This window comes from Seriola dumerili, unplaced genomic scaffold, assembly GCF_002260705.1.
Source record: "Seriola dumerili isolate Sdu_G_001 unplaced genomic scaffold, Sdu_1.0 BDQW01000122.1, whole genome shotgun sequence".
Lineage (NCBI taxonomy): Eukaryota > Metazoa > Chordata > Actinopteri > Carangiformes > Carangidae > Seriola > Seriola dumerili.
Window position 1 is genome coordinate 3,418,006 of NW_019174377.1, and position 12,814 is coordinate 3,430,819.

The 12,814-nt window shown below is 42.1% G+C and overlaps 2 protein-coding genes across 3 annotated transcripts in view; one reads left to right on the top strand and one right to left on the bottom strand.

The window, feature by feature from the left end:
• The first annotated feature begins 2,348 nt into the window (after window positions 1-2,348).
• On the top strand, window positions 2,349-7,951 carry vtn (vitronectin). Of its 2 annotated transcripts, XM_022748448.1 has the most exons (8): window positions 2,349-2,421; window positions 3,299-3,418; window positions 3,515-3,961; window positions 4,133-4,272; window positions 4,370-4,526; window positions 4,684-4,836; window positions 4,930-5,430; window positions 6,730-7,951. In XM_022748448.1, the coding sequence occupies exons 1-8, from the start codon at window positions 2,364-2,366 to the stop codon at window positions 6,849-6,851; spliced, it is 1,698 nt and encodes a 565-aa protein (XP_022604169.1). In that variant the 5' UTR covers window positions 2,349-2,363; the 3' UTR covers window positions 6,852-7,951. The 2 variants fall into 2 exon arrangements, with proteins under 2 accessions (XP_022604169.1, XP_022604170.1); XM_022748449.1 differs by lacking the exon at window positions 3,299-3,418 and having other exon boundaries at window positions 2,360-2,421.
• Window positions 7,118-12,814, bottom strand: part of scarf1 (scavenger receptor class F member 1) — a 10,232-nt gene continuing 4,535 nt past the window's right edge. Inside the window, exons 7-11 of the mRNA XM_022748447.1 lie at window positions 11,116-11,222; window positions 10,876-10,987; window positions 10,253-10,377; window positions 9,701-9,838; window positions 7,118-9,541 (exon numbers count right to left, since the gene is read on the bottom strand). Of these exons, the coding sequence (XP_022604168.1) occupies window positions 8,427-9,541; window positions 9,701-9,838; window positions 10,253-10,377; window positions 10,876-10,987; window positions 11,116-11,222 (1,597 nt within the window). The 3' untranslated portion in view covers window positions 7,118-8,426. The remainder of the gene's footprint in view (window positions 9,542-9,700; window positions 9,839-10,252; window positions 10,378-10,875; window positions 10,988-11,115; window positions 11,223-12,814) is intronic.

Sequence of the window (12,814 nt, forward strand, 5' to 3'; positions counted from 1 at the left end):
TGCAATCCTGTCAGTTAGCCAACATCCAATCTGGTTGTCCGATTTATAAACACAGCCGACTCCCACAGATGCGTCGAGCAAGGGCCTGAGATGTAAATCAAAAGTGACAGTTTTCACCACATTGCATCACCGCCCTCTGTATGTCATCCCTGGCTGGAAGCCGACGAAGACTCATAAGCAGATCCTGAGCAGGTCAGAGGATGTTTACGCACAGTCATCCCTTCACAGCTGTTTTGTCTCTTTCATCCCAACGACCAACAGCTGATTTAACATCACTTCCAAAAAAGTGGCCTTAAAAAAGCCAAATCTCAGCGCACACACAGCCTCAAACTCAAAGGCTTGGAAGCAAATCCCAAAAACAAAACTATTGTCTGTTTCTTCTCCTGCATTCAAAGAGGTTTTGCAGACAAAGAAGGTCTGTTTATCTCATGCAGTTTTTTTTCCTCCCACCGCATCCGACGGCTTGTTTCCGGCAAAAATATAAAATATGACACCGCTCCTCCAGCAGCAGCCCCCTCCCTACCGCATCTTTAGGGTCAGTCTCCGCAGACCGTCAGGATGTTCAGGGGTCTGCACCGCCCACCAGCTTCGAATACTGCCGGTGATGCATAAGAAAAGAAGCACCCCCCCTCTCCTCCCTGCATCACAGCCGGCCAGAGCTCAGAGCATGCTCATCATGACCAGAGATGTGTGTGAACACCACCGCCCCTTGCTGGAAGAAATGGAGAAAAACCTCTGAGTCGCACCTTCTTTGTTTCCCAAAATGTGTTGTGTGCATGTGAAGAATGCAAGCCTGTATTATTTTATTAAAGGAGTTTAAATAAATGTCACGAGGAATTACACTGGTACTACAAACTTACCTATGAGTTCGCTACTACAGACAATTTGAAGAATTTTGATAGATATGAAGAAATAAGATTTAGATTTTAAGATTAAGATGCAGTATTTTAGTAATAAAAAGATATTCTGCTATATGCATCAAATATGCCTGAAGTGCGTGAACATGAAGAAATTTATGCAAACTTTACCCACATATTTTGGTCATGTGAAATGTCAAAAATCAAATTGGATCTGTGTCAAATGGGGAAAAAGGTGTGATGCATCCTGAAAGAATGGATAAAAATGAGAAATATTGAGAATAAAGTAATTATTATAAATTTGAGGCAAAAGCAAAGTGTGGTCCCAAATGTGGACAAATGGAAAGATCAAATCTCACAAATTTGGCAATGTTGACCTGCATAAAGTGAAATCACTGAGGCAATGGGCATCATATGTATGACGTATTAATGCAAATACTGGGCTTTACTGCATTAACACTTTTTTTCTTTTTTTTCTTCTTTTTTTTTTAAACATTTTATTTTTGTAGTTCCACTCAATTATATAATTAGTTTGCACTCCTACTGTTACGAGGCTTGATATTACTTGTATGGTGGTGGTGATACTGGTTTCCATGTAATGTGGAAACACTGTGGGTGTGCGGTCAGGCACAATGAGACACCAGGAGAAGTAGCAGTTCAATTCCAACCATTACAGGTTTATTTGCAGTCTTTCGAGGTTATTTGGACAGGGAACAGGTAACTGGACAACAATTGTTGCTGGTTTTATCTCTAAACAGAAAATATAAATCATGAATTAATTCCATTAAAAATATATAAACTCAGAGAGTCATGATATAAAGCAACTACTAACATAACTTGAACATAACTAACCATATACTACAGGGTTTAAACAACAAAGGAACTCACATCACACTCAGTCATACAACTGTGACCAGAAGAGCCCGGGGTTCTGCTGCAGGTAGACAAAGGAGCTTGCACCTGAAGTCAATCCTTCTTATAACCTCTGATTCCTCCAGCCCCTCCTCCTTCTTGTTCCTCCTGCGGCGGCTCCTCCTCTAAACCTGCTCTTCACAACACGTACAACCGTTAAAACATGGTGAATTTGGGTTATGAACCCAGTAAGGATATTATTCATAAAGTAAATGTATGACAATAAAGCATAGAAAAGATTCTTTTGCTGAAACTACTTAAGTAAAAGCACTAAATATTAGCTGTAGCTACATTAGAGGACAGGGGAGTAATATCCTCTGTACTTTTAAAGAAGTATTTAAGTAAGTATGAAAGTAACACATTTTGCAATAAAAGTACAAAAGTAGAGTGGTCAGAGGTCAACAGATAATCACATGGGCTAAACTTTTGTTTCCTGTTGATCTCTTTCTCGCTGTGTGTCTCTGTTTATGTGAGGTTTGCAAATAAAGTTAAAGTAAACAAGTGAGTGGGGTGACTGACACATGTTTTCAATGATTGGGAGCACACCGCCCATCATTACATTCTCATTCTGTCCTCTCACACAGCAGAGGCAACATGAGGCTGCGGGCTGTCCTGCTGCTGGCTCTGCTCGCTGAGACTTTTGCTGCAGATGGTAAGTACAGCATTTAAAAAATCACTTTTAAAGTTCACAGAGTGTTTGTTGTCAAAAAATGAAGGAGCATTACTGATTGTTAATCCATCAGTTTAGCTTTATAATGTTACAGTTCGACTTGATAATGTGTCGAAGTCCCAAATGCATTATGTCCTGATTTAACTGTACATATTAACACATGACCAGAACACACAGAGTATGTGTGTGTTTTGGACACATGTATATCTCATTCAGAGTATATTTCTTTCATTAACCACAAGTACATGTTGATTGGATAAAATAATTAACATTAACAACATATTTATTTAATTACATTCTTCATTTGTTCAACCTTGAGACCACAGTGTGATCCAATCAGAGGTACTAACTTTGTTTGCCCTGTATACACAAATACATATATATTTGTTTATTACAGTCAGGACTGCTACTAATAATCGCATTAATTAATAGTTAATCTGATGATTATTACAATTAACCAATTGATCATTTAACACATAAAATGCCAGAAAATAGTGAAAAATGTCCCTCACAAAAAGCCAGAACACAAAGTAATGTCTTCAAATATCTTTGAAGTTTTCTGGTTTTGTCTGACCAGCAGCCAATCAAGCCATTGTCAGAATATTTGTTGTCTGTTGATCAGTTAGCTATTTGTTTCAGCACCAATTACAATTATTACAAATACATAACAGGATGAGATGAGCAGGCATTAAATATACAGAGAAAAAATACTGTTAATGATAAAGAACAACACATCCCATGAGCTATAATCAAATCAAATCCAATTTAATTTAATTATCCAAATGAAGAAGATCATTAAGTCAGTAGAAAAATACATCAAATAGAGACAATCCACTTTCTTTAACTCTGTCATCTTAAGAGTCCTGTATGGGTCGCTGTGAGAATGGCTTTGACTCTCAGAGGAGCTGCCAGTGTGACTCGATGTGCAAGTATTACAAGAGCTGCTGCTCTGATTTTGAGGCCACCTGTGGCATGACGAGTAAGAAACCTCTACGCTCATCTGTTAAAAATACAGTCATCAGTCAAAATGGTGCAGCGAAGGATGGCTACTGATATCACATCTATCCCCCTCCAGCTCGTGGAGACACTTTTGTGTTGGCAGAGGATGATGATGATGAGGTGCTTGAAGGTCCCACTCTATCCCCTCAACGTTCAGCACAGTCTCTTACCCCTGTGGTTCCTCAGCTGAAGCCCACACCGGAGTCCATCTCAGATTTCGGTCGCAGACCACAGCGAGGTCCAGAAACCACACTTGAAATGGCCAAACCCCAACGACTGACGGACACCATATTTCAGATAGTCCCTGTTAGACAGATGCCACCCATTTCACACACAGTCCTCCCTGCACAGAGCGTCCCCTTCACAACCGAACCGCCTGAGATTGACACAGCAGCTGAGACAACCACTGTTCCCGTCACAACAGCCACCACTGAAGCTCCCGACCCAGACGCTGAGGTCTGCAGTGGGAGGCCTTTTGACTCTTTTATGCAGCTTAAAAATGGCTCTATATATGCCTTCAGAGGTGAGTGACTGACAATGTAACCATCTAATAATCAAGTGGAGTAATCTGTCTTTTGATAATGAGCAAAACTTGAGGTTTAATTGTGAGTCTGCCTTTTGCCGCAGAGGAACTATACTGAGGTATGTGATTTTTCTGTTTTGGGGAAACATGGTCATGAACTTGTGTTTTTAGGGGAGTACTTCTTTGAACTGGGCCAGAAGTCGGTCATTCCCGGCTATCCAAAGCTCATTAAGGATGTGTGGGGCATCGACGGGCCAATTGATGCTGCTTTCACCCGTGTCAACTGTCAAGGGAAGACCTACATCTTCAAGGTGGGGGACACAGAAAATTATCAATATAAGCAGTCAACAGTATGTCTGACCACAGAAAAAAAAAATTAATATTGAAAGCAATCAAAACTTTCAACAGGGAAACAAGTACTGGAGGTTTGATAATGGCGAACTGGATGATGACTATCCTCGTGATATCAGCGTGGGCTTTGACAAAATTCCTGATCACGTGGATGCAGTGTTTGCTCTCCCCGCCCCTGGTCACCATGGAAAAGAGAGAGTCTATTTTTTCAAAGGTGCAGCCAGATATGACACAATAAATTCAGATACTTCCGTGAAATATTTGGCGTATTGAACATGTGATAATATGGAAAATACTCATCTAGTACTCAACCATAAAGTTGTTTAAATGTCTTCAAAGATTTTCATTTGGCATCTTGTTGGTTTCTCCAGGGGATCAGTACTATTTGTATGAGTTTTTGCACCAGCCGTCTCATGAGGAGTGTATCACCATGTCTGAGAGGTCTCCACCCACACTATTCAGGCACTACACAGACGTATACTACAACAACTATGAAAATTTTTTCAGAGAGCTCTTCTCCAACTGTGAGTTGTGCTGTTATCAATCACTTGTACTTGTTTGGCGTGGAGGCAGGTGTTGTCATGTTTACAGCTTAATGTTTTTCTAACCTTCTTCAGTGCCTCAGCATCATGACAAACACCACTTCATTAACAAAGACTGGAAGGGCCTCAAGTCTCCAGTGGACGCTGCCATGGCGGGCAGAATCTACGTCACGCCCTGGAGGTCGTTTCCACGTCGCAATGACTATGTGCATGATCAGCAGTCGGATCAACAGCAAGGCCAGCAGTGGAACCAGCAGTATGGACAGCAGTGGGGTCGGAGGAGGCAAAGCCGCTCACCCTTCTGGGGTTCCATAGCTGAGCGGGGGATGAACATGGGTCAGGGCTTTGCAGAAAGGGGGATGGAAATGGGTTTGAGGATGGCAGAGAGGAGGATGGAGATGGAGGAGAGGCTCGGACGAGACTGGGACAGAGTGTGGGATCAAGACTGGGACCAGGACAGAAGGAGAGATCGAAACCGCCAGAACAACAGAGGCAACTACGACTCCAGAGATGACAGGGCGTTTTGGGAAAGGCGAAGGGGTCTGCCCATTCAGAGCGTCTACTTCTTTAAAGGAGGTAACACAGCAGAGACAGGTTCATTAGCGGAGAAGTTCAGATTGAGTATGGTCGGGGAAAGCATTTTAACACACTATGGATGGTCCAAATGGAGTCATCACCACATCCTTGCATTGATGTCCAGTGCACACAAAACAAAACTGAGATCAAAAACTTTTACAGTAAAAAGAATTTACAGTAAGTGTTCAAAATGTCAAAAAAAATCAGAACAAGAGTCAAAACCTAAATATATTTAATTTGCAATGGCATAGAACTGATAAAAGCAGCAAAATCTTACATTTGAGAACCAGCAACCTGCAAAATTTCGGCTGTTTTTGTTTGATAAATCACTTTGTAGGAACAGGATATGAGTAATAAGCTGGCAACAACATATCCCATGAGTATTTGCTACTGGCCTATCAAAGCCTCATGGGACCTGAAATCAAATCAAATCCAATTTAACTTTATTAGATAAATGAGGATATTCATTTGGTCAGAGGTAAATAAAACAATGATGAAATCCATGAAAGGAGCGATACCAATGAAAAGCTGTACAACGTCGTCTCAAGGTGCTGCGACCAGTGTGCTCTCCCTGCATACCTGCTGCACCTCTCCTGCCCTCTCTGATCATACACACACGATCCCTCACACACAAAGTCCTGCACTTCTGACCAGAAAATGTAAAAGAGATACAAAGTAAATAAATGTACACCCCGTAGTGGTTGAATAGCCACAAAATAATCACTGTGTTACCTATGTGTATGTTCTAAGGGTGAGTTGGTCAAACCAGTAGAATGTACCCATTTAACCTCAAGAACATGCTTCAGCTTTTTCACACGGACTGATGAAAGAAAACCTCTGTGAGTTGACTTCCAGATGTAGACGGCAGCTGGCAGAGGGGGCAGGAACTCAGTAATTTTTTCAAACGTTCCCCAGCTCTGTCTCGTAACACAAGCCTTATTATAACTAGTTTCACATGTTGTCTATCAGTCCACATGACAGGATGCTTTAAATAACTACGGTTCCCTTTTACGCTCACTTTTTATGTATTCCTGTGCTAACATACAGTACTGGTCTGATTTCTAAATTACCAAACACAAAACTGATTAATAAATTAGTGTTTTGATGAATGCTGACAGTAATGACAACTCCAGACTATTATTGGTTAAGTTTACTGACTGAGACCAAGTTTTGATTTTCACAATGACATGCCCAGCAGCACATCCACAGTTTGCTCAAATAAAACATTACAAAAACAACAACATTAATACTTTAACTTTAGACCAAATGAATGACTTTGTTGTTTTATGTGTTTTCTAGATAAATACTACAGAGTGGACCTCAGCACCAAGCGAGTTGACCCTGCCATGCCTCCATATCCCAGATCCATCGCCAAATACTGGCTTGGCTGCTCAGACAACGGTGGAGCAGAGAGGAAGTAGTCTCAAATATTTTAGGTATTTTAATATCATCATTTGGACAAAATTTGTGTATAACATGATTCATTTTCACTCTAACAGGCCGTGTTGGCTGCAAAAAGTGTGTCAAACATGTTCAGTGTAACACACAGCTGCTGATCAACTTTAGCAAATATTGGAGATCAGTGAAAGTCCACACGTTGCTCGTGTTGGTCAAAGTTCAACTGGTTAGTTTTTCTGAACTCTGCAGTTATCTAACATCAGATGACCTACTTTATTAAACACAACTGTTTTTTTTTTTAAATGTTTGCACCAGTTATAAGGTTTTATGTTTTATGCATTCACAGCTTGTCATTTCTTAGTTTCCAGTGTCATAATAATTGAGCAGTTTGTTACATTACATCCATTCAAAGGCAGGAAATCGTTTTGTTTTCTAAGTCATGTATCTACAGAATTCAAATTCTTTATTTTCTCATTATTAATTGTGCACATATATACAGTGATGTGAAAATATAACACACTCAGAGCATGATAGAAAGGGTTACAATCTTGACTACACAGATTTTTCTTTGAGTAAAAGCAAGAAAAAGTCCTAAATTGCAGCTATGTGTTTTTACCAAATGGCAGCATCATGTGACTGTCATTTCAGAGGTCAGGGTACAGTGGCAGTAGGATTCATATTCGAGGACACTTTAACATTAGGTTGTAGACACAAAAATATTTTTACAATTCCATTTTTCTGTCATCTACCGATTGGTACAACACGGCAAAATTTAATACTATGATGGAATGACAGGGCAACCCAATTCAATTTTAGGGGCGTAAAAGAGATGTCCACAGGATGCACTGTGTACTGATTCAGAGCGAGTCACATATTCACAGTGTGTTACAGTCTGTTCTTAGTTGTGTTTTCATGCATGAATAATAAAACATCATCACAGCAGCAAATCTTATTCTCGTGTTTAAAACATATTTGTGCTGAATTAACAACACAGTTCATCATACTGTGAACAGATGCGTTCTTCACAGTTGTAATATTTGTGTCATTTGTTCTTGTCCTCCTGGTACAACCCAGAGGTTCATACAGTACGTGCTTGAATTTCCATAAAAAACTTTCTCCACTCTCCAGTCTTTTTGTCTGTTTATTCCTACTGACTCAAGAAGCAGGCAAAGACCCGGTTATTACAGTACTTGTATTGTACATATACACTTAACATAGCATGCATCACTGTATAAAATAAAAACACTTATTATCACTCAATTGTCCCAATACTCATGTTAATATGAAACTGGAGGTAATGAATGCAATGAGTGGTGTTCTTAGGAGAAATTAGCCAAATACCACACCCGATATTATGTAATCTATATTCCTTAGAGTTCAGGCTAAAGGACCATGTAATTATGTGATCACACATGTCACACATAAATATCAGTCTGTAAGTTGTACTTTTACATAACTGTTAACAATAACACCGTAACTTAAGAATTCACGGTCTCTTAAATCAAAGAGAGTTTGTGTCTGTAACAGTGATAACCTCAGAGAAATAAATATGCATCTGTATTAAGATCAGACCTGCTGATGATGTGGTTAGTCAGAGGTTACGAGTGGTTAATCATGACATTTTCATAGCAGGGTTCATCACTCACACTGACCATTGCTCCTTCGTTGGCAATGACCTCCGTGAGACTTGCAGCATCTCCTGCTGGCCCCACAGTCAGGTAGTTGCTCTCAGTTTGTCCTTTGCTGGAGTCTGGCCTCGAGTTACCCTCAGCCCTCAGCTCTGACCCTGAGTCAGCTGAAGCCACCTCTGGCACGCTCTTCAAAATGGACGACAGTGGCCGTTTGGGAGTGCCGCCCTCTGATGGTGGAGTGTCATTAGCACCTGCTGTGTCAGAGGAGTTGTGGGAAGCATGCTTCCTCCTGATGGGCTTACATACGCCAACCTCCCCTCCAGATGGCCCTCCCTGCTCCCATACAGTCGCCCGAGCTCCAAGCTTTCTCCTGGGTGGTTTGGTAATCCCTTCACCTCCCTTGGATTTGGATTTGCCAGAGTCCTGATCTCTTTGTCTCTGGAGGCTGCCGAGTCTTCGCAGCATGGCCTGAACGGGGCCTTCAGAACTGGTCTCTGATACGGGTCTACCTGCCTTCCCCACCGTCACATACACTGTGGTCACCTTATTTGAGACCCCCACCTGAGCATCAGAGCCTGATGTTGATATCTGGGTCCCTTTATGTGCAGCTGTGTTGGACATAGTCCGTCTTCTTCCTGATGTCCCTGGGACCTGCAAGGTGGCTCTGGATGAGTTTCTGTCTACTTCCTGGCCCCCTGCCTCACAGCCTGACTCCTGGTTATCTGTAGCCTGCACATCCACTTCCTCTTCCCTCTCCTCACCCTCAGCTGCATCCTCATCCCCAGGCCTAGCTACACTTCCCTGACTTTGGAGAGCAGAGAGCATCAAAACCCCCCAGCTGGATTTGGGTTTGTTGCGAGGGACAGCGCCAGGGTCCTGAGCAGAGCCACGCCTCTCCTTGGGGCTGAAGCGGGTGCCTTCTGCAAAAGACACAGAGGGTCGCTTGGACTTAGCGATGCTGGAGGTGCGAGGTATGTTGAAGGGTGAGGTGATGTCCTCGCTGCTGAAGCCAGATGGGTCTAAGAACATGTTACACTTTGAGCTCATCTCCTGGAACTCACCGCCTGCCACTGCTGGGATGTCTGTTAAAGAGATGGACAGATGTAGACGACAAGGGGCCAAGGACATAAATGGGAAGTTTAAAGAAAGAATTTCAAGGCCAGTTTTGCAGTGGGTGGCAGTTCTGCTTATAACCAAAAGAGGGCAATGTAAAGTTTGGTGAAAAGTATCCCTGTACCTACCTTCTCTTGGAGGGACACAGTAGAGCGCTTCTCCCTCCTCCTCATCACTGTCAAAGGATGACCCCTCAGTCACCCAGCCAGAGGACGGAGGCTCGATGAAGCTGTGGTTGAAGGTCAGCTCTGGGTCATGGTGAGATACTGTGTGGTTGGCATAACAAAATAGATTAAATAATATTAGATTCACCTGCATTAATAATGAAAGCAATCCCCACTTTAAATATTTCACCAATCAAAAACACAAAGATGGGGATGTTTTTGAATTAAAAAAGGAAACATTCATAATAAAATATCTTGTTTAATTCCCAAGAGGCTGTATAACAGTAATATACAGTCACATAATTGGTTGCGCAAAGTGATTAAATGCTGACATTTCACATCACTATGCCCTTCAGCAAGTTATGTCAGATCATAATTTGTGCACTCATTCCTCTGCAGAAAATGAAGAAAATAACTGTGTCCACCTTCCCTGCATGAACACGCTTTTCATGAGACTACTTAGTTTATTGTGATTTACAGCATGGTCTATCATGTGCTGTGCTTTGCTGTCCTTACCAGTGACACGAGGCAGACCAGAGGACCAATTAGAGATACAGGGGAGGGCAGCGCTAATGTTTGCCAGGACACTGTAGACGTGATATTTCATCCGAACGGCCAAACCTCCATCAGCCACAGCCGCCCTAGGAGAAAGAAGGTTTATATAGTTTCACAGCATCGCACAGTGCAATAGTTGAGTTTGTGTTGATTGTACAGTTGAACCACACAATTAGAAATCTTTAGAAATATGATCCATTCTTAAAACTTTTATCAGACAGAAACCATTCCAAATAACATAATGTTAAGCCTATTCTATGTAGAGTATCTACATGCTTCTAGACAACTTAAGTGCTTTATTAATTGTATTGATCCTCTCAACTCCTGAATGTGTTTGTACTGTCATCTGATCTGTATGGTTGACCTTGCTGTACTTGTATTTTTGTGAGCGATGGGATATTGTTATTGACCAAGCCTGTCCAAGTGACCTCCAATGAATTTCCACAAGCTTGTGGTCTCACTGGGCACTTGGGCACTGTGGCAATTACTGGAAATACATCACACAGGTAGGCACTTGGCTACTTGTAAAATATATAATAAAGTGTGGGCACTGGGATGGACCCAAAGGTAAGCGAGGTACAGACCTGTCTTTGCCATCAACAGGGGCTCCTCCACAACACAAACAGCAGCAGAGGACAGCTAACAGAACCAGGAGCAAAGGGACCAGCACACCTGCTAGTACAGCACTTCTGCCACCTGATAAAAACACACAAACACAAACACATCATGGATGTATGGATAGATGTATGGATGTATGGATGTATGGATGGATGGATGGATGGATAGATGGATAGATGGATGGATGGACGGATGGACGTACTTACTGTTGGGGCAGACTCCAGTGACTGGGTGGCAGCCGACCCCATCACCACAGTCACAGACAGAGGAACAGTTGAGGCCGAACTGCAGGGCGGGGCAGCTGCTATTACAGCTGGAAAAAAAAGAGAGTCATGTAATTAAAGCACCAAACAAAAAATCCCTTTGTATGAACTCTGAATCATGAACTATTTTAGAACTCAAAAATTAAAGGGACCAGGGCAGAGGTTCTGCATGTTTTAACCTGCTAACCTCAAATTTCATATATTTAACAATAATGATGCTATGATTTATTTGTTTAAATCATACGATTGGTTGGTACCCTTGGTATGAAATCTCCCCTTGTTCAGGTTTAAGAAACAAAAACAAACTCACATTAAACATATCATGTTTGCTTATTTTCTGTCCTCTAGGTTTGACTTAATGAACCAGTCCATGCTTGCAATGCAACTGCATTACTACGAGACGGTAATGTGACCTAAGAAAAAGCAGCCATGTAAATTGAATTATAGTGAGCAACGGGTTAAATAATGCACAAATATTCTGTATGCATCAATGAGTGGTCACACAGCCTAGACTGTACTACCTTACAAAGGCAGGCAACTACAGAAACAGTGAAGTTGAGTAATAACTTGATTTTTCAAGTGTATTTAACACAATCCAACCCCCCATTCTTAAAGACAAGCTGGAAGGGATGGGGGTGGATCCCTGCTTCACATCCTGGATTGCGGATTACCTGACAAGATGACCACAGTACGTCAGGCTGGGTAACTGTGTCTCAGGGACAGTGATGAGCAGCATAGGGGCTACACAGGGGACTGTTCTGGCTCCGTTCCTGTTCACCCTGTATACGGCAGACTTTAAATACAACTCTGAGTCCTGCCACATCCAGAAATACTCGGATGACACAGCTATTGAGGTGCGTATCAGGAACGGGCACGAAGAGGAGTACAGGGATCTGACGATGGCCTTCAGTGAATGGAACAACAAGAACTGCCTCCTTCTGAACACCTCCAAGACCAAGGAGATGGTCATCGACTTTTGGAGGTCTAGGCCCACCCTTCAGCCAGTCAACATCCGAGGGAAGGACATTGAGGTGGTCTACACTTATAAATACCAAGGTGTGCACCTGGACAGTAAACTGGACTGGTCCCTGAACATGGATGCCATCTACCGGAAGGGACAGACCCGGCTCTTTTTCCTCAGGTCACTTTTTATCAGTCAGTGGTGGCCAGTGTACTCTTTTATGCTGCAGTCTGCTGGGGCAGCAGCATGTCTGACATGAACACAAGGAGACTGGACATGCTAGTAAAAAAGGCTGAGTCTGTGCTTGGCAGGAGTCTGGACTCACTCTAGACTGTTGTGGAGAGATGCATGCAATGTAAGATGGAGGTTATCATGGACAATACCAACCACCCTCTCCACAACATTCTGGCAGGACAGAGAAGCAGCTACAACTGCAGCAAACGGCTCATCTCACTGCGCTGCAGAGCAGAGAGGTTCAGGAGATCCTTTGTTCCCACTGCCATCAGGCTATACAACTCAGCCAAAGGAAGTGGACTAATATAATTATTATTGTTTATGCATTATTAGCTGTTTTTATTATTATTATTATTATCAACAATGAGCAATGGACAAATGAATTTCCCCTAGGGGATAAATAAAGTATGTATCTATCTATCTATCTATCTATCTATCTATCTATCT

Excerpts from the sequence above, each read along its gene's own strand:
- vtn (XM_022748448.1), top strand. The coding sequence starts at position 2,364 with ATGAGGCTGCGGGCTGTCCTGCTGCTGGCTCTGCTCGCTGAGACTTTT. Across the intron at positions 2,422-3,298 it reads TGAGACTTTTGCTGCAGATG|AGTCCTGTATGGGTCGCTGT; the intron begins GTAAGTACAGCA and ends TGTCATCTTAAG. Across the intron at positions 5,431-6,729 it reads CGTCTACTTCTTTAAAGGAG|ATAAATACTACAGAGTGGAC; the intron begins GTAACACAGCAG and ends TGTGTTTTCTAG.